The following is a 25,371-nucleotide window of genomic DNA, read 5'->3' as shown; positions in this document are numbered from 1 at the left end:
ATTGCGTGCTTTTCTTCTATATTACAACACGCAAATGACTTCAGCATTTATAAGTAATGAGAACGCCGCCGTGTAGAAATTTTCATTTATTTTAATTTGTTGAAAAGTTACCTCACGAGTTGATTGGCAGACCCTTTCATTTCGAACTCCTATTATATAGCGAAGTCATTTTCTGAGCATTGGAGATTTTCTATTACTTGCTGAAATGATTGCGCATTTCGAGCTATTGTCTATAAAGATACGCACCAATTTATTTTTGTTGGATCCCTCAATGTCCACCACTCCTGAAGACTGCTTTTATTACACACTTGCTGTCAAATTTATGTTACCTCTTGCTTCACAATCTCTGTTTGTAACCAACGATCTTAGTGCAATTCATTTACCAGTCTTCGGTGTCGAAGAAATCTATCAAGAAATCTGTTGTAATTTTTAGAGCACTTCTTTTCTTTTTCGAACGAGTTTCTTTGCCGAGTTAGTAATGCTTCTTTTAGTTCGTCATTGATGTGCTTAACGAAAGATATTTTTCTTCGACCTCCATCATCATTCCTCCTATTTCGTTTGTCTCATAAAGATAAATTTTCTTATCTCAATTAACAAAATTTGCACTTAAGTTGTAAGGTTGTAGAAATTAAATGTCTCTTGAAAGTTTCTACTAATCTGCACAGACAAATAAACGTTTACTTTTCTGACAAAGACTAGACAAAAGAGGAAGCAGAAGCAGTATATAATAAAGTTTCTTGTTGAAAAACGTAATTTTACTAGGACGATTTTAATTAAAAATTCTTTACTTTTATTACTTCAATTTTGTTAGGTAGGAATGCTCTGATAAGCATTAAATTTATTCGCAGCAGGTTGTAACTTTTCTATTGCAAATGGAGTACATCAAAACCCTTTTACACGAGGGAAATAATCTACAGTGTCGGTTTCAGAGATTCACGCAGTGTCATTATCAGAGTCCTTCATAGGTGAACATCCCTGTCACATCGAGCATTCTACATATCCCAATCAGCAAAACAATGCCAAAGTTTGCAATATTTAGAGTAAAATAACTAACATAGTTATGATCAGTTTATTATATAAACAAGTTCATGGAATTTCAATTTTATGCCGAAAGTTGCTGATCAATTCATTTATTTACAATTTTCACACAACAAACTTCTAAACCCAGCAGCGAGCCCGTTCTAACACTTTGTTTTTTATAATAGCTTTGCGAAAAATAAGGCTTCTTTCTTACGCTGATTTTAAATTAAATGTTTTTTTATTTATGAGTTCCTTGAATTTCAGACACTCATTAAATACAATAGCCCCACCCTTAAATTACTTATACAAATTCACAATTTACAGTACAAAAAACGAAACATTACAATGACCATTAAATAAATCCTGAATTTCTGTGTACATCTGAAAAAGTGTTCCTCAGGTTCTAAACAAATAAATTAAAACATTGTACAGGATGCAACTTGCCTAAATTATGTTTACAGCACGTAAATTTTCAACTACAGTGTCTCGGTCTCATCGTAGACATTATTTTGACCTAGAGAAATGAGATTCCCCCCTGCAGTTTACACAACAATATGCTTGCATCATTCCATGTCTATCGGCAGTCTACCCGCTAATACCAGGACCCGCGCTGCTAAAAACGCAGATGTAAAAGCGAAGGAATTTATAAAGATTTCTTGGATGTCTCTGATGCAAAGGGCCTGAAGGGGTTACCTATGCTGTTGCATGAGTTTGCAGCCACATCGTGCCTCAAGCAAGGTCGTCTTTTGGAAGACAACTTTGAAGACCGGTATCTACAATCGTTAAAAGGAGAGCGCAACCCAAAGAACCCCAAAAGAAAACCAGGTGCGCTTTACGTAAGAATATCGGGCATATGAAAGAAGCGTGTCGCGAACTTTCCTGAAAACCTGGCGAATGTGTAGATGAGCAGTCGGCATCTACCTCTGTTCCTCAACCATCTGACACTACCCAATCTGGGAACCCCTTAACGTGCTACAGATGCGGTAGTCCAGCATATATCCGATCAAACTGTCCCACGTGTCAATCAACCGCGGAAACATCCTCCGTGGACTTCTGTGAAGTAAATGCATCAAATGGTTATTGGGCAACGCCGCGGTCGCGACCAATCATGCAAATTGACATTTTAGACTTGAGATGGCAGAACAGCCCTGAATAAGCTGTTATTGGCTAATGTCACTTCCCAAACAGATGCTGAACCCACTCTGTTTGCGGAACATTCTATAGATACAGAAGACCATACCACCTGGCCAGATAAATTACCTACTACTAGGTTTGCCATGAATTCTTCGTACTGGGAGACCACAGGAAGTACTGCAGCGTTCTTAACCTTTGGAAGAGCGCCTCGGACCCTAGAAGACGTCTCTAAAGATTTACGTAGCGTGGTCCAAAGTGAAAATCTGATCACACAACTTACTCCATATCTAGAGCGAATTTCGTCAAACTGGAAGGAGATATTCAAGACCGTAAGCAAGACATGCAAAAGGTTTATGCTGACAAAACGTATCAACTACGTGGTAAAGTATCAGTGCAGAATTATTTGTCAAGCAGCGCTGCGAAGCAAAAAACCGCAAAGTTTCTTCCGAAGCGTGATGGTCTCTATACCATCATACGACTTGAGTCTCCAGTGTCCTACGAAATCGCTCATCCAGAAAATCCAGAGGTACCACTAGGTATTTACCATGCCTCCACACCAAGTTTCTTCGTGGGTGTTGAGAACGCGACTCCAGAAATTAGAATAAGGCGACGAGGAAGATCGCCTGAACATTGAAAGAATGTAACTTCTGATTCCTCGTCGGCACGAATGTCGGAACCAGTGGAAGGAGGGACTGGAGCGCGATCGTCACGGAGACGATAGAGTTGTTGAATTTTTGATATAAAGCATTTCACCCGTTAATAATAAAAGAAATACGATTGACATCAGTGGCATAAAGAGCCCCCATCACTACAGGATTAATAATAATATGGGTGAGGCGAATTAAGTGGAGAGGTTCATATAAGCGAAACGCACCCATGCTTGGTTGGTGTTTCCTCTGAGACATGTTTCACTGTATAGTTTAACACAAATACCGTCGCAAAGTAGTCAAATTAATAGTATCACTTAGCAAGTTGTTCTACTGTAACGCGTTAAGTTTGCTATTCTACACGTACAGAAACTGTAATCAGGGCCCTTGTAAACTATTTCCCCGAATAGAGGAACTTGAAATATTCATGAGATCGGTGTGAACTCTAATTAGGGTTGGAAGTAACTTCTTGTTTTAAAAAACTCTTGAACAACGATTTAGCGTGGGTGGCACGGATTTATACAGTTTATCTTATCAAACCCCTCAGGCAAAATTAAACAAAGCGAAAGTTAAGGAAATGTTTCATGAACTTGTTACAAATTACCATTATCGTTTGCAGCAATTCTGTTAAAGCACGTAGGTAGTATTGGAGTAATGCGTAGTTGCTAAATGGGGAATACACTTCTGACATTGTTCCTGGCTAAAGTGCCCCTAGCAAACTGTTACAAACTTCTTTTATTATGGAAAATTACAATTATGCAATTAAAGTAACTTTCAAATTCAAACCGAAACAAAATGGTTTTGACAGCGAAAAACGGAAATTAGTCTGAAATTGATGCCCGTAGTTATTGAAGTGTGAATATACAAAATGATAAGAGTTGAATGCTAAAATAGATTGTGTAATCCATTACGTACACCAAGCGATGTTCGTGGCAGACGTAAAAACAGAATTTTTGGTCGGCCAAGATTTTATCAGACGTAACTTTGGTCAATGCTTCATCACGCAATGTTTTCTCTACCCGAGCTCATTTGGAAAAGTAATTTAAAAGAAAATTTACTGAGGAAACAAATTTCAACTTTTCACTAAAAAGTTGAAGAGACGCTCAGACAGTTTAAGGTCCACAAACGTTTGCATATTAATAAATCGAGTTCCACAAATATTTAATTTATAGGAAGGATAACACCTAAAGATAACAAACGTCCCAATCCGAATACTGAATCAATCACAGTAGAATGTCATATGTCGAAGCTTAGAAAGCCTTTCTCGCATTTTGCTTGACTTGTTTGTGCCTGTCACATAAAAGTTGTTTTGTGGTTCATACACAGACATAAAAAGGTATCATGTTACAATATGATTTATTGAAAATCGTTACTCGGGCAACAGTGTATGCGTTATGACTGATTCGAAACTTTTGATTAACCTTAACTTATACAAGATGCAGATAATGATAGTCAGCCACAAACAGTAGGTAAGTCTTCCTTCCACTTCAACAGTTAGTCGAATTAATATACTATTATCTTATAGCAGATGGTAAATTGGCTTTTTAATAGGTTTGACCGTAAGGGTAAATAAAATGAACTTTAACGGCAAGGGTAGTTAAAGTGAAACGCACCATTGTCCATTTAAATAACATCTGCCATTCTTATTAAAAATGGGACGCGGAGCACGAAATAAAATTAAGTTTAGAATAGCATACAATATTGTTTCCATGGAAACGATGGGAGAACCAATGCTTGCTATTATGAACGTCTAAATTAAATACATACAGAATTTTCCGAAGCTTTATAATATAATGATTTCTCTGGCTTCTCCTATAAAATTATAAAGTAAATGAATAAATTACTGAAAATGTAGCTGAATGGGCATAGATCCCGAAATAGCCAAACAAAAAAAAAAGTTTTGCATCATACACAACATTAACGCCACTCGTGAATTAACATCTTTCACTCGATTGTTAAATCATCTATTTGTCGTCTTGTATAATAAATAACTATTATTCGTAATTTCGTACGTTATTTAGAAACCTACTGCTTAGATTCTACGATGATTGCACAAAACACCAATGCACTTACTGGAAATAGCGTTAGCTATTAATAGTGTTAAGCATGCATCTACACAGTACACTCTGGAATTTTTGAATTTGGGCAGGGAAATTGGGAGCGTTATATGGCGCCCGAGCAGGGAAAATTGAATGTATACGATTCAAAAGGGTTGTCGGTGAACCACAACAATTTATGGACTATGTCAGGTTAAAGCTAGCCTGGTTCAAGAGTCGATCCCTAATAATATCACTTTATCGCAAATAAATGCAAAGGGAATGCATCGGCCTTTCAAAAATACATCAACCTTGGTGACAGGAACGGATCCATTGCGACCGGAACCTTCAGCTAGTTTAAGTACTGGTCTATGTTCGTAAAATTGCATCCCTTATTTTTCAGTAAATCTACTAAGGATGTGCTAGCGACACTCTGCTTAGCGGCAGTATCTACTATTCCAGAACCCTTAAACTCAAGGAGCTTCATCGGTAATCTTGGACGTGGCTTTAGATTTAGCACTACATCAAGAGTGCAAAAATCTACTCACGAGGAGGAAGCAGCAGACTTACAAGTAGGACAGCTGGACCTTACATATCCATTAGCTTCGGAACAAAAGCATAGATGACGTCGCTGTAGACAAGGATGTGCCCACAGGGAAACTTTTTTTTCTATTTCTTTCAACCACAGAATTGTTCGAAAACGCAATAGGATTTTTGAGTTTGTTCGCGAGCTTTCTACATTCTTCTTTAGTGTGCCCGAAAAATTTACAATAAGAACACTTATCACGTTTTTTTATAGTCTGGGATAGTGTTATCCTGCATATCAACCCACGTTTCTTATGCGCAATGCGCTCTTTCAAGGGCGTAGCTACGTTGGGGCAGGGTGGGGCATTTGCCCCACCCTAGCTTGGCCCTCACCCATCCGACAAAATGCATGTTTGTGTGAACTTGCTGGCTATGTCTAGCTAGTGACTTTAGTATTATGGATTTCATTATGCCACGGCTAGCCCAACGCCAAGCACACCGTGCAAATCCTTCAGCACAGAACCCTGTCGAGTACTGGAACAGATCGTTGGTCATTCCATACCTAGACTCAATTATTATGTCTTTAGAAGAGCGCTTCTCTGACAGTAACTCGCCAGCATATTCCTTGGCAATATTGCACCCATATCTCATGCTACAAATGACGTTGCAAGAATTTTTAAAGAAGCTAGAAACAGTTTACAATTTTTATGATTTGGGCGCTGGCGCTGCTGGTTTCCTTATAGTGAAGCTGAACTATGGTACGATATGTGGCATCAAAAAAATGTGTCGCAAAATGTAGGTACTTAAGGAAATAGACATTTTGGAGCTTGTGAAAGAAACGGACATGTTTTATCCGAGCATCAAAATAGCTCTTTCAATTTTACTGGCCCAACCTTGCACCACATGCACGATTGAGAGGTCTTTCAGTACATTACGCCGTGTCAAAACATGGCTTCGTTCCACTATGAGTGAACATCGGCTCTGCGGTCTCTGCATGTTAAGCGTGCATAGAAAAAGGGTCACAGAGGCAGGTACAAAATTCAAAGCCGAACTGCTAAGAAGGTTCTGCATCAACCCTCGCCGGCTTTTGCTAAAATAAAAAGGTAGTTAATGTATTTTCAATATAATATAATTCTTTCCTGAACATATTTTAGTTTTTGTTTGTGTCAAAACAGGTTTACATGGTTTGTATGTCAAAAGTACGTTTGAAATGCAAAAAATAAATCATTTATACACTTATATAATTACATTTTTTCTTACTTTTGCCCCACCCTGAAGCTGCGACTGGCTACGCCCTTGCGCTCTTTCAATAGTTCAGTGAAAGTAGTTGTCATTCTCATAGAAAAAAATGCAATACTCCGGAAACCGGCGTGATACTAAAAAGGCTGTACATCCAAAGAAACACTTTTCTATATATCACGATAGTGGAAATCTTTTCAGCTCTGCCTGATAGCAAAAATTATACCATTAAAGTTTTGATGTAACCATATACGCATGGTTTACACTGCTATTAAGAAGGCTTCAAATATTCTTAGCAGCAAAAGACTTATATTTGTTCTTTCTGCGTATGTCCTAAATACTTAATTAGCTTTACCGGACATTCACTTCTGGCCGTTTGTGATCTTCCAAAACTTCTCAAATGCCTTCCATCGCCGGTTTTTACAAGCATTAATTCCGAACATTGCTCTTGCAATTTAATTTTGCACACATTCTGAAAACTACTATAATTTGTCCTATAAATAAAAAATATTATAGTATGGGGTATAATGCAAATGCTAATTAGATAAAGATAACGTCACGAACGCTAAGAATTTTCATATACCCTGAAAATAATGCCTGACGTACCAAATTTTGTAAAACGAGAAAGTCTCATTAAGAGAAGAAATAACTCATGGAGTAAAAGAAATTATATTATTTATCTCATTATGAGCATTACGGGATGAAGAGAACGTTATAACGGGATATACAAACTATGTATTTACTGTCACCTATGAATTATATTCAAAGATGTAATTATACAATGCATAATTACGGAGCATATTGACAAGCACACCTCATTTCATTAGTTTTAGTTTACATAATGATTGACTGTTTGCAGAATCAAAATAATTACTGAAATAGTTCTAACTAGAACTATATCCTACGCGTGTTGCATTTAAATTCATTTATAGAACACATTTATCAAGGCAATTATAACGATGATTGTTACATCACTCTTTAGAGATTCGTTTCAAACTGAAATCTATGTTAATTACATCAATATGTACAGGTAACAGAGTTCGTTAAGATTGGCTATTAATTACATTTTTTAGCTTAATTATTAATTATTTTAAAAACTAGCATGGGAACGGTGCTTACCGCTCTTCTATAATGAAACTGTCAAAAATGTATATTTATTAATTTTTCGTACTTCCGGGACTAAAGTAAGAACTTCACTCCTTTATGACAAGTACTGAAGTGTCACTTTTTGTCCCGCCGGGATTAAATTTAGACGAAAATCCCGGAAGGATGAAATTACTAACAAGGCAATTTCAGTAGGTTGTTCCACATTTTGTATGCGGCACTACTTCTTAAACGCATCGTACTGCTGCTCATATAGTTTTTTGGATTTCGGTGGTATCGATTCTATACCTACTTTGGCTGCTTTTTATCAATATCAAATACACCTTTGTCACCCACCACCAAAATTATGACACTAGCAATGACAGTTTCCAAATTATTTTTGTTACCATGGCATAGGGATTGTCATACAACGCAACGTTCCTATGGTAACTTGTTAAGCAGCGATTTTTTGAAAGAACGCGTTCTCTAACTCCATACATATTAAGTGTTTCAGTTTCGGAAGTACGAAAAATATCGTATATACCTTGCGACTGAAGTAGTGGTCTTAATCCCTCAGGTAAATTATGGCCCTCCCTTCGGTCGGGCCATAAACTTTACCTTCGGGATTAAAAGTACTACTTCAGTCCCGCGGTATATAATATACTATTATATTGTCTGCGCCGTCTATACTTGGGTATGACTCATCGATGTATATCGTAATAATTAACTTACTGTTCACTTTGTCTCTTACAGTCTCACACATAGGTACTGCAGCTTATTAGAAAAGGATGGGGATTCGCAACGTGAGTCTGCTGTACAATTCATATTGCCGGTCCAAAACGTACGTCTTGCATTTGCATTAATTTTTTGTCTGTCATTTGACATTTCGCGTGTACCTGGTTATTCCCTATTTTTACATTTTTACGATAAATACGTCAAGAAACGGTTTCTTTAAAGACTTGTGGTCATTTGCGGAGTGTTTAATTGGTAATATACAATTGTTGTGAAATTAAAAATGTGTTTGTTTACACATATAATATACTGATATACACTTGCTTAAAATATTGTCATTTTTACATGCGCATATAATTATAGGACACTGGTTAAGTAAAATGTCACTACACTTTTCCTGTTCTAAAGCTTCAAATTCAATATGTATTTGAGATTAACACGAATTGGCAGTATCCCATCTGAAATATAATGTAATAATTAATACCTAGGTTAGGATATCTTGTTTACTTACGCAAGGCGTACGTTATGTTACAATCAGCGCGCAGACGTAGATAATTATAACATTTCTTCTACTTTGATCATTTACCACCACAAGTCAAATTATTACTCTTCTTATATGAAAATAATTACCTTTACTTTTGAAACGAACGCGGCGTATCACGATTCCACATTCACCATTTGACAGATTACAGTGGCGACATCTACCGGTGCGCATTATAACAACACGTCGATTAACCGTCGACTGACGTCGCCTGAATATTAAGCCACTTGATTTTAAAAATAAGGCATACCCAAGTATACGTGGCTCCGACTATATCCTCTTAAGTATACATTTATATACCGTTGTGTAAACAACTTCATGTAGGTGTTATTTCGGTCTAAACGCCAAAAATAATGACGGGACGCCCTATATATGAGATACATGTGTTCGGGTGCTGATAACGCAGACGCTATAATGCGTTTTAAGAAGTTTAACGCGTGTTATCCGATTACGGCAAGGGTTTGTCGAGCTGAAAAAGCAAGTATAGTTGTAGGCTTTTCATTAAGGTGCTTTTTCTATTAAAAGTTAAGTTTCTGCCGTCCGAACAACCACCGACAATTTTGTCATCGTATTCATCAAGCCAGTTTTGTTTGCCATGTCATATATTCTGTGTTATAAAGCAAAGTGAAGTTCAGAAATTGTCAGCATTTGTATGTGAGGTGCGCCTAGTATCGCAACTTTGTACGACCAGATTATTTGGATTATTAAGAAAAAACTGTAAGTAATTTAAAGATTTCTTATTGTAATTGTCACCCGATTGCGTGCGGGGTAATATGTCCAAACAAGCTTTGTCAACTTAGGGAGTTTTTTTTTAATTTTTTCATGTGTTTAGGAATAAATTTTTGTCATTTCTAATTAATGATGTGAAATTACACGTTTTTTTAAACTGCGTAATATTATGTGTAAAATTACTAATTGTTTATGTTTTTTATGGTACCTATTTTATGTAATTTATGTAACTTACCATTTCTTTTTAAAAAACCGTCATTTGACAGTAAAATTATCAGTAATTTATGTTTTTTGCGTAATTTACAAATATTTTTGTAAAATTACCTGTCATTTATGTTTATTATGTTTTGTTTAATATTCTATAAACCTTTTTGAATTTTGTGAGTTTTTGAAAACAAAAACACTTGTTAAATTATATATTCATTCTGTCGCATTTATGTCATACGCGCTGCGTTCTCAAGGTGAAAAGTTAACAATGGCTGATAAACAAACAAGTGAGCCGTCAAATAAAGATATTATGAACTTACTTAGAGACTTCATGCAAACGCAAAAAGCAAGGGAAGAAAATCTTAATCAATCAATAAACTCATGCCACGAAAAATTGGATGCAAACATCGAGGAGCTAAACAAGATTAATCATCGATTAGATTCCTATGCAGAGTCGTTGGTAACACTGAAAACTGAATCAAACGATTTACGACAACGTTTAACGTCTTGTATAAATGAGATGGACAAACTGAAGCAATATACAAGAAGAAACTCATTGGAAATACACGGTATACCCTTCATCAAGGGAGAAGACCCTTATCTCTTAATACAAAAAGTTGCGTCCGCTCTGTCCATAGAAATATCAAAAAATTCCATAGACATCTGCCACAGGTTACCACTGCGATCATCAGAAGTTACTCAAAAACCGCCGTAAATTCGTTAATCGCTATCTGAAAGAAGACATTCTTGGTAAACGCAAGGTAATGCGTAATCTATCGACAACTGATATCGACGACCGCCGATACAATTCACAACAATGAAAACTTGACCACCCATAGACGATTTCTTTGCACGATTTCTCGGACCACCATTTAGTATATTGGAGTGTACTAAATGGTTGTCCCAAAAAGCACAACCCCACCTATTACACGTATAGAGACTATACCGTAATTTCAATCTTGACGATTTCGATCGAGATCTTAGAGCTATAAATTGAGAAATTCTGTATGCATTGCCTGATATTGACAACAAAGTATAGTTTTTGAATACGAATGTACTAACGGTTTTTATTTATAGCATTTATAGCGAAGTGTGAGAATTATTAAACTGTTGTGAAACGCTATAGTTTTATTAGGATGTTTGCATTACGAAGTTAGCTACAACTATTGCAGATTCCTAGAGGGGATTTAATGTCTGCATCGCACATCGGGCGACGTGAACCAAGAAAACTAAAAATAACTAAAATGATCATCCATCATTCCACAACTCGTGCTTTAACACAATGCCCAACTGTAGTACTCGCTTGATACCGATTACCGATCTCTTTTATTAAAAATAAGAAGTAGAGCAAACGCATTAATACATCTTGGATAAAATGATGTATTGTGAAAGTAATTTTTTGTGGACTTTTACCTAAAATCCTATTAAAGTATATAAATAAAATATGACAATTCTAGCAGAAGATCTAAAACAATTTGTTGGACGGAACAATTTGCACTGTTTTGTAAAATACAATAAAACGTTAAACCAAACAGAGAACGTTTGCCATTTCGCTGATATATTACATTATAACTCTTGGAAATGCAATTTATTACTGTTGAAATTACAAATTCCATGAATTTAATAACATATAGCTTCACTTAAACTATAACTAATATTACAACATATTCATGTAATGCTTCATACATTTATTAATTAGGTGATTCAGCAAACGTCACTAAACTACTTATTAATAATTGATGTGATCGATGCACGAATAAATTTTCACCCTAAAGTTCCCTACGCCACCGGTACCGACCAATAACCGGCATTAGGTAGGCTTTACGAACTTTTGTACCGTAAGTCATTCATTACGTTCTGTTACATTTTAGTGCCATTTCCCTATGAGAATTGCCTAGTAAGTGCGTGACAAATCCCCACACGGCAATACATCATCTGCTTACGGAAACAGTTTCATTATAACAAAGGCGACGCGGGCCGTAGAGAGACCTTTTGTTTACCTGAAGAGTGGATAATTCACGTTATTTTTGTAAAAAGTTTCAGCGGTATTTTAAATCTTCATACATTTTAGATTTCGTTTTCCCGATTGGAATATGTAAATTGGCTTGTAGGCGTTTTCATTCCATTTGCACCGGCGTTCGCCGACGATGAATCAACTATTTCTTTCCCGTTGGGAGGTGTTTCGTCAGAATCGTTTAAACGACCTACCACTTTTGTGGGTTGTAATACTCGTAATGAAATCTCTGAAGATCAATGATTCCCAAGACCCAAAGTGGTCCAGGTGGAGACTAGACGGGAGTCAGGGCTGACGTGAAAAGAAATGGGGTTTTCCAGTTGTCTATGAAAATTTATCTGGTCTTAAAACCGTAAAGAACATCAGCTTGGCTTTAGTTATCAATGTAGGCAGATAATATTTTAAGGTTAGTAACTGTTACTTGTAAAAACTTGTTCGATATTCAGTTGAACCACCCACCCTCAGCTCTCTTCAGACGCGCAAAGGGAAGAAATACGACTTGAGCTCTGTTTGCAGTCTTGTATGAACCTGCTAGATTGTTCACCAATATAAATACAAAATTTAATACGGAGATTAGGTTATTAACTCGTATAAAAATTCCCTTTTTTATTTTACCTACATAAATACATGCTATGCATTACATGGTAAATAAACAAAGTGGTATTTGCACATCGAAAACTTAATTTGGGTAGACAGATTGGGAACATTGTGATCAGATAAAGGGTCTATTTTAGATATCCAATCAAGATAAAAATCGATACCTACGTTACCTGAATCATACCACTAAATCCATAAATACTATCAAATGCAGGTAATTTACATCGTCTGCTTTTTTTATGATGCAAACGTTAAGAGTCTTCTGTACCCACTGCACCCAATGTAAATTTCCATAAGAGCGCCCGCCATAAAAACTCTAGTTGTTTTTCAAAAAACAATTTTTTTTAAGAACTATTTTATAAATTTAGACCTTTATCTACAAAATACAAAATACCTTGGCGGGCTATAAATCAACAATTTGAGTGTAACAAGTGGCGCCGCTGCACAGTGTCGGTGGGAACTAACTAAGGACCAAGACAGGAGTTGACAAAGCAAGAATATCGTCTTATCTCTTGCAGCTATAATCATCTATACACTATAATGTAAAAAAGTTTCGCTTAGGTAAAGAAGATTCTTAAGGGTCGCAATTTACCGAAATAAACAATCAAATACAATTTTCTTATATGTAGTGAGTTGGTGTGCGAACACACATAATCCTTATAAAGTGTTTCCTCTTATGTACGTGCCTTTGTAAAATGTTGCACTTGCAGAAGTTCTGAAACGAACTGTTTGTTTTAAAATACAAGGTTCGTGATATAGAAATAAGAAAATAAAAACATACGTAAAAAACCGACGCCAATGGATTATAGTAACAGTGATTTATGTATTAGGGGAAAACCACGACCACCAACGCCTTAAGTAAAAAAACACTAAAATTTTAAGCGCCAAATTCAAACTAGCTGCAGTCCTTTACGATCACCAGTACATGTCCTAACATTAAATCGCCGCCGTCATCGTTAAGACTTAATGTCAAATTTACTGGTATAGAACCGTTCTACAGCCTAAATGCTTGACAGCTTAAAACTAATTTTAAAAAATGGCAAAAAATACACGCGTAATTTAAGGGATCATTACAAACGAATCAGATTCGAAAAGTGATTTAGAGTAGACCTAAATCAATTTGTGTGCTTAGTGCACGATAAAAAGTTTTAATTGCTCAAGTGTTAGCCCGCCAACTTCCCCAGTTATATTTCACAAAATGTTTAACGAACTTAACTAAGCCAATCGTTTCATTTTCTCAAGCAAATCAAATTAGGTATGATTTATCACTTTGAAACTTTTAAATAATTTTTGTTACAAATTAGGTGCATTTTACTTGGTTCGCTCTTTAAAATTTATAAATGGAATAAGAAAAACGATAAATCCACAGCGTGTGCAGTTACATTTGACTTACGTTGGAACAATACCGTTGTAAATTTAAGTGAATTCCTTAATTAGTTAAACTTCTATACAAATAGTGTCGCCGTTTTACAGCTTTTGCAATGGTAATACTTCTTAAAAGAGATAAAGATGAAAATGGAATGTTAAATTTTATGGTCGGCAACCATTACCTACGTTCTTATTGGGGTTTGTAAATTTATACAAAAGTACTTTTATGGCATCACGTAGGCTTCATACAACGTAATACACCAAATGCTATTTTAGTAACTTGCGGCATCCAAAAGTTGTTTGCGCTAGGTTCCATTCCGTTTATTAGAGGAACAAAGTGCAAGAAATATATAATTATATACTTAGGTAGACAAAAGTGGGTACTAAAGCCTAAAACTTTACCTATAACAATGCTCCCAATGTATGGTAATTTCAGGGTGAATTTCCATTCGTTACTTGGTAGCCTTTCTGACAGATATTGCGGTTGCGTGGCAAACTTTTACTTTTATTCTTAAAGACAAAGATTGGGTTAAATGGGTTAATTTAATTTAAATTGATTAAACACCGAATTGTAAAAAAGACTAAACCTCCTCGATACTTTATTATTTAAAAAGGGTAGGTAGGTCATTATCAGGCGCCTAAAATAAATCGTTAAAGCTTTCTAAATTAAAATTTGATACGATATTCTCATTACATTTAAGCGCGAATTAAGGGGCTCATAAATTTGAAAACACTTACTGGGAAAACATTCGAAAAGGTGTACAAAATGTTTTAAATTACATTTCTCTTACTTTTCTCCTTCATCTTCTTAATATCATTGTGTACTCTACATCTTAATTTGTTGTTACTCTGTAATTGGAAAACCTTTTTGTATTGAACAATAAATATATTCCGGGGAAAGAATTGGGATATGGTACTCTCTACCTGTCGTAAAAGGCGACAAAAATGGAGCCGAATGACCCCCGGAATAATGAATCAACTCTCATCAAGTGCCAATAGTTATTTATGCAATGAGTGTATAAATGAGGCGTTTTATTGGTGAGTGAGATGTTTAGTCCACGAGCGCAGCGAGTGGGACTAAATTCGAACGAACCAATAATCGCCGATTTATACATGAATTGCATACAACGTTTTTTCGTCGACTTCACTGGGGTAGGTAATTTTAAAATATAAGAAATTACAAACGGAATTATAAGCTCCGACGATTTTTCACTAAATTACAGCTATTGTCGTTGCTATAGTAATGTGTTGTTAATGCTGTACCGTCAGTCCTCGTAATCTCAGTGAAAGATTATGTTGCTTGCTCTGATGCGGAGGCGATTTTAACAGTATATCCGCTCAAATCAAAAGAAACTTATTGGAACGGTTTCGATCAGTTCGGCAATTGATGGAATACAATGAATTTGAAAGGAGATATTTTCGAAAATCTCATGTTAACATTTTACCTTGAAAAGGTATGTGAAATTAGAATGTAATTAATTCTTTTGCAACTGTACTAAAGTAGGTACGTGTATTAACAGTGAAAGATATGGAAATGTTCATCCCTGTGGTCGACGTACTCAATGTTGAAGATAAATAAGTAACTGAATACCTTAACAATACCTTATCCGAGAAGCTACACATCAGGATATGCTTTGCTGAGATCGTTGGCGACCATACTGGCTACTGACCTCACTACATTAAAAGCGAGATTAAAATGGTTAGGTGGATGGAAGTTCTCAGCTGATGCCGAAAGTGAATTGTTATATAAATGTCATTCCCTTTAATAAAATAGTTGTTATGTATAAGTTGTTGCTAACGATTAATGGTTGCTAATGCATAATGGTTATATATAAAGGGTCCCATTCACATCCGGATATGTACGGCGGATCTATACGGCGGACAGATCCGCCTTGAGCTACACACAGGCGGATACGAGGGCTGTACACAGATCACGGACAAATCTCAATAGACGAGCAGGCGGCGTTCCCTCACTATTTCAGTTCTGTAGTGCTAGCCCCTGGGTTGTGTGGTTTTGAGTGCTGTAGTAATTGCTATGGATCATAAGAAGAAACTGACAATAATTGCAGGATATATAGTTTTATGTGAAGATAGGAAACAGAAGAGATGTGGTCAAAACAGTGGTTCTTGAATCAAAAAAGTACTCTCATATGACTTTACTTAGAGATTTGGAAACGCCTCATGATTTGCACAATTTTTTGCGCATGGACAATGAGACATTTGAAACTTAATTAAAATATGTTCGCCCAGTTATTGAGAGGAATGATGGAATGATACCCATATGAGGCAGTTACCAGTAGAGAGCGATTAATTGCCACGATGCAGTACTTAGCAACTTGAAGGAATTTTGAGGACCTACAATTCAGTTGTGCAATCTCCCCACAGCTTATCGGGAAAATTATACCTCAAACTTTCAAATAAGCCTTGGCAGAATATGCTCGGAAATGGCATAAAATTATTTCATCAGTAGTTAGGTGTGCTTGGTTGGTGGAGTAAGCACTATCATCTTTACCAGTATTTAAACTGTTCCCCAAAAATGCGCATTTTGTTCTGGAATGTTAATATCACCGTAGTCTTCAAATTTCACTTTTAAAATATCACCAAAAGGTAACTGATCGGATTGTATTTGACTAACAGTTTCACCATTAGTGGACATTGGTCTTTCTTTGGTTAGGTGTTATTCCGCAATTTTGCTTGTAAAGTTACCCAAAAGATAATTCAAATCTGTAGCACAATTTGCGCCTACATTATATTCAAAAGTAAAAACAACATATTTTTTTAAATTACTGTTTAATTGGAGTAGGATTAGTCGCATTTCCATTTTGATTTCTTAAATTTCCAAACATATTTTCAAGAAGTTTCTATTTTGTGATTCTATGTCCGGCAAACAAATCCGTGAAACGACTACACACGTGCGGATTTGTCGGGCTCGCTGTCCGTGCTCGTCGTCCTGATCGACAGATGGCGAGCAAGATATGTACGCCGAACAAGCGGATACACACATACGAATGGATACGGATCTGTCCCGCGTACATGTCCGCCGTACATATCCGCATGTGAATGGGACCTTTAAGTGGTTGCTAACGATTAATGGTTGCTAACGTATAATGGTTTCTAACCATTAATGAGCTTCATTTTTACACCTGTAACGTTAGGTGTAATTTATGTTGTTATCGAGAGGTCGACGAAAAATGTTGTTTATGATGCCTTTATGTTTTTTAAAAAATGTGCCAACGGATTCTTGGCGGAACAACTAATGTCAATGGCATAGGATGCCGAAGGCAACGGGAAACCACTGCATTAAAGATCTGTTGATATCCCAAGTTGATGGGGACAGAAACGATCAATGAAAAAATTGATACTTCGCATATTAAAGTGAATACCGGAAGTAAAATATCTCTTCAATCCGATTACCTAGAGGAGAAACATAGAAGGTGTACATTTTTGGACAGCACACCCCGTTTGCAAAACGGACAAATCGACAAAACAATGGATCTCAAGGAAAATAATTACTCACAGTTCAGGTAAAGAATATCCTAATTACCTATCTCGTCTGGACAATGGGAACGCGATAAACGACGAACCAAACACTTAACACAGAGCTGACAGCTTTTAAAACTCACATTTGTGTATCACATAATTTTAATAATCCAATAACTTGTTTGATGAGGTTAACAAATAATTATAATGACAGATCGAGTATAAAATTTTAAATTAAAAACAGTTTAATAAAACTGGACAACCACTTTGGCTTCTCGAACTTCTTTATTTGGCGAAACTGTCCGTCAAATTCTTGTGCAACAGTGACATACGCTTTTACAATCAACCTGGAAATAACCCCTTTTATTTCTACTTTTTTTCTATTTGAAACCACTTCCAGGTTCCATATCGTCGCCGCCGTCGCTATTTCCACCGCCATCGCCTGAACTCCAAACACCTACATTCGTTATCTTGCAGTGGCGTTGTTAGTAAAGGTAAAACTAAAAGGTCAATTAATTTGCCGCTTTTACGCCTTTTACGCGTTTTTACAAAACATCTTACCAGACAGAACTTATGTTTTAACTTTTATATTTAATACATTGTACAACGATAACGCTGCAGGTTTTCTGTTTATATAGAATTATTAGAAATTATTTATTAAGTTTTATTTTCGTGTGAAAGGGACAATGGTGTTTAAAGTAAATGGGTTTAGATAAGAAAATAATTGGTAACATTTTGTTTAAGTAATAAAACACGTGTTTTATTAAAGTCCGACGAACATTTGCATTTTCAAAAATGAAAAGTGGAAGTTGGTTCATGATAAAGCTTGCTTATAAACGGCTCTAGGACTTTCCGTTACGAAGGGTGATCCGTTAAGTTCATGGAGGAGGGTTTTCAACCCTGTTTGCATACGGCGACTTTTTGAAGTTTACGTCGTCTGTGAACAGTTAAGTGTTTTCAAGTACTCTCAATTACCGTGCTAGTCTCTTAAACCTTGTTTTCAGCTCTGTAGATCTCAAAGGTACAATTTTTCGGTTTTCAGCCACTTTCTAGCTTTCAATAAGTAATGGCTGATTAAAAATTAACTTCACCATTTTAACAGTCATAGAGTTTTAGTACCAAATGCATGATTTAAAAAAAAGTACCTGAAGATCAAGAACTCATAATGAAAAACAATATTAAAGTAAATGTGTTTCAATACTCTCCAATTATGTTGTGCGGTTGAAACGATTGGCCCCTCTCTTAATAACGTCCTACAGAAACTAGGTTTCCTTTTAGTACGTCGCACCTTGTGATAAAAAATAAGAATGAATATGTATTGACATTCAATAGGGAAATAACAAGAGGTTGCGAACAATACTCTACCTCCTCGTCTGCATCCTGAGATGACATACTTTATTCATAATATTGTATATGTAAAAGAGCAGAATATTTGTTCCAATATTTTCCCAAGATAAAATCTGAGAAATACTTACTAGCAGTGAGTAAATATGAATGCATTTGTCAGAGCATTTATCTTTAGGAATAGAAACTAACGAGACTCGAAGGAAACGACAAACTGCAACGTATTTGACTACGATTATAACTGTTGCGAATTTAAATTGTAAACATTTCGAAAATGCACGCTGCATCTTTGTAAAAGCATCAGTCTTATATTTACATATATTCTTTATGAAGGAGGCGTCTATTTTTCCAATACTCCACACAGTTCACAACGTAACGTTATGGCAATATTGAAACGATGTTGTCATAATAATGGTGCCGCAGATGCATATAAATGTGCGTCATCAAAACTTACCTAGTTAAATCTTTTTTGGAGCTGCCATTATGAAAACAGTTGTAGAGCACCCTAGAATCAAAGAAAGGACTATTAAAACTTAAATACTTTTTGTACTTTTAAGAACGAAATGGTTTAACAACTCCCGCAAATGCCAGCCTCATAAAGCGTTTAAAAGACGCGAATATAACTTCGCCAATTCATAATTTACAGAAAACAAAATTAGTCCACAAGATTTGCGGCATTGTTGTATATGAAAAAAAGAAAGTCCAATAACGTAAATAAAAACTACGGCGAGCTTTCGTAAATTGCCTCCATACAATCGCTGCCAAGATGAAGCATAATACCATTTATTTTGACAAACATTTTCGTATTTCCGACACTTACTAGGCAAGACTAATTTCCCAATGTGGAATGTTAATTGGATTTTGTGCACTCTCCTTTCGAGTGCATCTTCGGAATATTGTGGTAGCGGTTCTGAAAGGGCTAACTCAAAACTTTATGATATGTACGAATTACTTCGACGGTACGTGATATTCATTCAGGTGCGTGTGGACGTAAAGATGAGTTACGACTTATGAGACTTGGTCGGGAAATTTTAAAGTTGATAAATTAATAGGAAGGTAGAGATTAATGTTGAAATTCATAATGGGAACTTAGCCAAACTTGGTAATTTAGATAGCGAGGGGGATCAGGGCCATTCTGGACAGGTGGGAAATTTCCGTTGGGAATTTAATTGCTGTAAAATTATCAAGTAATATGAAAGAATGCAACAGAAGAAAAGCTTTTAGTTTTCGACTATGCTCGTATCAGAAAATAAACATCGACAAGGAAGAGCACAGCGTAGCAAGTAATTGCTCCCTGTGAACTGCGCCTTTAGCATGTGCATTTGATATTTAATTATGATGTTTAGTTTCTTTCTTTTTTTTTACTGTAGTTATTTTATGTTCGTGCTAATAAGGACATTATTATTATGGTCGGTGTATCTTGTGAGAACTCAGGTCTAGCCTGGTTAACTAATCGCACGGATTAAAATCAAGTAACGATTAGTGTCTGTGTCTGTGTCTGGTGAAGTTATGTAGGGTTCTAAAGAAAAAAAAAATATATATATATATATTCACACACTCGCATTGGAAATCTACGGATAGTATGTAATTCCTACTTACCAACATAGCTATTAATGGCCACAATAGTCAACGCTATCAGGAAAGAAGAAAACAAAACAAAAATATCATTATAATAATTCCTGTACTTTTATTAAATAGAGTTTATGTGTAAGTGTTTCTTTGGCTTTGCGTTTGGGTTGTATACGAGTGGGTTGTGATAACGTGGTGTGTTTATGTGAAGAAGGAGTTTTGTGTTTTTTTAACTGTGCTAGGACGTGTAACTTTATTGGGTGGACCTGTCTTTGTAGTGCAAGTTGCGTTACTTGTATTTATGGTGTTTCTTTGTTCTTTATTATTATTATTATTATTATTATTATTATTATTTATTTACTGTATTTACTGCCATTTCGTTCTTGAATGATTTATTCCGGGTGTAAGATATTGCTGTGTGCAATAGCTTGCCGTCACTACGCCACCAATAAAACTCCTGTCCAGCTAGCTCAAAACAAAACAACCTTCAAATTTAGAAAATATTAATTATTTTCCTAGTAGACGCCCGGCTCCTGCCACAGTGAAAGATCTCAATGTTGACAATAACAAACGTTTATTCCGAAACACATGAAACAATTAAAACAAAATCCCTGAAAGAAAAAAAGAGCTTAAGGAAGCTTATTTATTGGGTGATAAGTAATACTCCGCACGCAAGTGGTCGACAAATAAAATAATAAATCTTACAATTGTTTACAGTATTTTGCTTTTAATCCAAATAATCTGGTTGTACAAGGTTTGCGATATTCAGGCGCACTAAACCCACAGCTTCTGAATTTCACTTTACTTTATAACACATAATTAGATGAAAAACAGCTGGCTTGATGAGCAAAATGAACGAATTTTCGGTGGCTGCGTGGACGGTAGAATGGTCCCACTGCTTCCTTTTTCAACTTGATAGAACTTTTTCCGTATTCGGACAAACCGTTTTCAAAAACTTTCCACAAACTTTTACTACTTCGCTTTATGTTTTATTAAGAGTGCTTAACTTCTTATGCACACTTTATTCAACAAAACAAATAGGGCTGATTCAACTATCCGTAATTTACTGTAGACAAATTTACACGTTCTTTACCGTCACTGAACTGGCAGCCTTGTTTTCTTGTTGTCTCCAGTATTTAACAAAACACCACATCTACCACCAAATAATCTCTTTTTTTTTAACGCCAAACTAACGCGCAATTCTTCGAAATAACTTATTCCTTAACAGCGATTAGAACGCGTGCAATAATTAAATTTCGTCGGATAAGATTCATCGCAAACGACCAGATGTCACTAAATTTTATTACAAAGAATCGACCAACCAGATGTGTCTTACTTAAAGCACCTTAGCAGTTTTTACCCCGTATAGTCATTATTCATATTCATTTTTTTAATAAATATCACGCAGAAAATGTATAAATGGCATAACGGGATCACAATAAACATCGCTTGATATAAAACAAGAAATACTTTACTTCACAACTACGTATTAAGACACAAAATATGGTTTTAAATACAGAGTTTCAGTTTTTCAATCTACTTTTTCTAAAAATTGAACACGCCTGCTAATATATGCAAATGGATACTTTTTTGAGTTTAACAGAAATTGAATCTGAAATTTAATTACGGCAATCGTTTCAATTAACGACCTTAAAAGTTTAACGAGTTTTATTTTCTTTCGCTACCTACTTCATTATAAAACTTGTTGTTAAGCTGATATAAATGCTTTAAAAATACCGTTGGAGTAAAACGTAGTTCAACTTTCGATTATGTGTTATTTGATTAGTTAATATCTTCCTTTATCGATTGATGCCAAACGCAGGCTGCTACGGAGAGCATTAGATACCAACAGCTGTAAGTGACATCTTTGTATCTCGTTTGTGAATGTGTAATGAAACGGAAACAAAAATAGTTTGCGTTTTCTGGAACTCATTTGAATTTCATTTAATACTGTAACAGTTGTTCTGTTTGTGTACCTAAGTAAATGCTCTAGTCTAGGTAACTCACATTGCGAGGATTATTTTTTGGGTACTTTTGGTTTTAGTGCCTTTATTGTTAGACCAGGTTACGTTAGGGTTGTACAATTGCGTTTTCTTAATGCGGGTAGATCATGTTTTTAAGTAAACAAGAATGATGGGAATACTCAGATGTTTCTATAACTAAAATGTGATGCGCAAGTATATAGGAGGAACGCAAAAAATTGTCTTAGTAGAGAGAGTTTGGGAAAATTATATTATAGGCGGCGATACAGTTTAAAACAGGAAATATTTCGCAAATGTAAAAGCAATCCCAAAAAGTATATTTCAGAAATCCTAAACAGAACCCAAAACTTTAGCATTTCTAAAACAACAATAGGCGAATTTTGTCTCTTTCTGAAGGAAATTGATATACAGGGTGTTAGCAATTCGATGCATTACCGTTGCTTGGTAACATGCGAGTGTTGGTTAAATGGAGGCAAAGTTGTGCATTTAATTTCGAAGATATAAAAAAAAAGACGAATCTTTGTCACTTATATCCCGGTCAAAATAGACATTCAAATAACATAAATTCCGACAGAGCTGAATTTTAGTAGAAACCTTAGACACACCCCATAAGTCTCATGTGTGCTAAAAACGTTACATTTCTATTGGTTTCGAGAAACGTCAAAAAATAATCTTTGTAATACGTACGAAAACCCATTATTTAGTTCCCTGCATTCGTTACAGCAATATAATTTTATATCTGCAAGCTTAAAAGCTTCTATTAATCCTTTAAAGGAGTCTTAAACGTATTTAAGAAACTAAAGAGCGTCTCTCCAAAGTCTTCAATGATATCGGCGGCCATCTAGCCTTTAAGAGCTACTGATAGTCCTTAAGAGTCTTTAGGAGCTTTTAATAGTCTATAAGAGTATTTAATGTCTCAAACTGGAAAATCCTGCATAACGCTTTGCGAGCTGTAATTGTAAGGTAGGTTCTCTAATCGGATGTAAGGGTATTTAGAAAGCTTTATAGTCATTAATGGTACAAGTTCGATGTGAACATTATATTGAGACGCGGGTAAATGTTGAAACCACGAGGCGTAAGCCGAGTGGTTTTAGTTACACAAATTTCATTAATAACGTTCATATCGAATGTGGAGCATTCAAAATTTAATCGTCCAAAATAGGTCTTATTCGTATTTTGATGTATTTAACGTTTTCTTAAATTATCGGGATTTTGAATCTGTGTACCTACACACAACTGATGAAGCTTGTTGTCTAAAGTGATGATACTCCCAATTTTAATTACATATTAATTTTTCGCATCCCTAAAAACGTCTACTTTTTTGCAATTGAAGACTTTCCCGGATATATTATCTGCACCGAAACAGTCATCGTTAACATGTGCGTATTAGACAATCTAGTAGCTTGATCTATTAAGAGACCGTCAAATTGGGCAGTTGGTGGATCACCATCCAGCATCCCGGACCGCAATATTACCTACTTCAAGTTGGCTTTCGAGTCTCCCTTTTCAGAAACATAAATGTGGTAACATTATTTATGTACAATTTGGCTTGGTTGTTAATGACGGTGTTGCTATCCTTTATGTAAAATGTGCCTTGGTCGTTAATGACCGTATATGCGTTGGTCATTTTAACACTAATTTAAGCTTACATTTTTTGTGTATCTTTATGCCATTGTTGTATCGTTGCATGTATTTATTGTAGCGGGTATTCCGCTTGTGGACCTATTGTCCATATTTATTATTTGTTAAAGATTTTTTATTGCATTTATCGATTATGTTCCAAAGCTAATTCCGTTACTGTATTGGTTCTCTTGAAACAAGATTTTACAGGAACAGCTGTCCTAATTCATCTTTGTTTTATTTTTGGTTTCCTATACGGGTTTGCGTTCGCTCAAGATTGTTTTACTGGGAGACCTAACTCTTCCCTGACTAGCCGCTAAATCCCGTTTCCTATCGCTACAAAATATAATTAATAATTTGAAAAACTCGGCATGTTCTTCGAAAGCAAAAAGCAAAGCAAGTTACCGCCTTTTCAAAACCATAATGGCTGTTGGTTTTGAACTACAGGACTGATGACGTGGCGGTACGATAGAATCATTAGAGGGAAGGCGGGCGTAAAGAACTTTTCAATGTCACAAAAATGTAGATGGCCAGAAGCGCAACGAAGTGTAACCAAATTTCGAGAAATCTTATATATAGCAATCCAGCTGCTCATTCAGCTTTGGTACCTTGTGACGTCGGAAAAATAAGTTATGAACTAGATTGATTTTGATAAGTGCAATCGAATAGAAACTTCTTATTGGTCCGCAGTTTTACTGTGATATAACGATTGTCTTCCGGGCGTATAAAATTTTACATCAAAATTGGCGACGTTTATCTGTTCCCAAATTGTCAATTTTGTCTAAAAACTTTGAAATATTGCGTTATACATACGTCTCGTATATTGCAATGTAGTACATTCAAGACACTAGTGTTACGAAAAGGTGGAGGCTATTTGGCACTATCACGCTAGAACTTAATTTTCCAAACTAATACCGTTCGAAACGTAAAGACAAAATGCGTAAATTACTTTTGAATCAAATTGAGCGATGCTGCGAGTAATCTACGGGTGTTCGAAATCAAATTTAGTAAACATGTAGGGGAGCGTATAGGTATCAGAAGAGGAAATGAAAATATTTTCAATACAAGTAATTTCATTCAGGAACAAAGACAGATTATTACAAAGTCTGGAATTGAGTACAATGAGGAGCAGTAAAAAAATATCCAACAAAGCAATTAGCTCAAACAAATAAAAAGCCTATGGCTATCCCACAAACACAAAAATCAAATTACTGGATATATAAACGATCGGAAAAGGGGATAAGTAGATTTGATGTATTTTTTTTTCTAATTGAAATATGGAAATGAACCCATAGGTAACCTTATATAACACTTTTGTGAAAATTGCAATCGCATAAATTGCTGAAATTGTAATGAATTTTTAAATTAGCGAACTTACTTATTTGAGTAGATGGGACGTAATGGTTTGTGATGTGTTCCCTATGAGTTCTGAATACAGCGCCTTCAAAATTAAACCGGCACCATTGCTAACTTCGTTATTATAAGAGATGTAAGGTCGATTAAA

The 25,371-nt window shown here is 35.6% G+C and overlaps 1 protein-coding gene across 1 annotated transcript in view; it reads right to left on the bottom strand.

Annotated features, from left to right (window-relative positions):
• The window catches only part of LOC116177399 (lutropin-choriogonadotropic hormone receptor-like), a 229,684-nt gene that overhangs the window by 136,668 nt on the left and 67,645 nt on the right, over window positions 1-25,371 (bottom strand). Inside the window, exon 2 of the mRNA XM_031496372.1 lies at window positions 19,151-19,201. Coding sequence (XP_031352232.1) covers window positions 19,151-19,201 — 51 coding nt within the window. The remainder of the gene's footprint in view (window positions 1-19,150; window positions 19,202-25,371) is intronic.

Source organism: Photinus pyralis, unplaced genomic scaffold, assembly GCF_008802855.1.
Source record: "Photinus pyralis isolate 1611_PpyrPB1 unplaced genomic scaffold, Ppyr1.3 Ppyr1.4_LG1, whole genome shotgun sequence".
NCBI lineage: Eukaryota > Metazoa > Arthropoda > Insecta > Coleoptera > Lampyridae > Photinus > Photinus pyralis.
The sequence above is the reverse complement of the archived record's forward strand: the minus strand, read 5'-3'. Positions and strand labels throughout refer to the sequence as shown.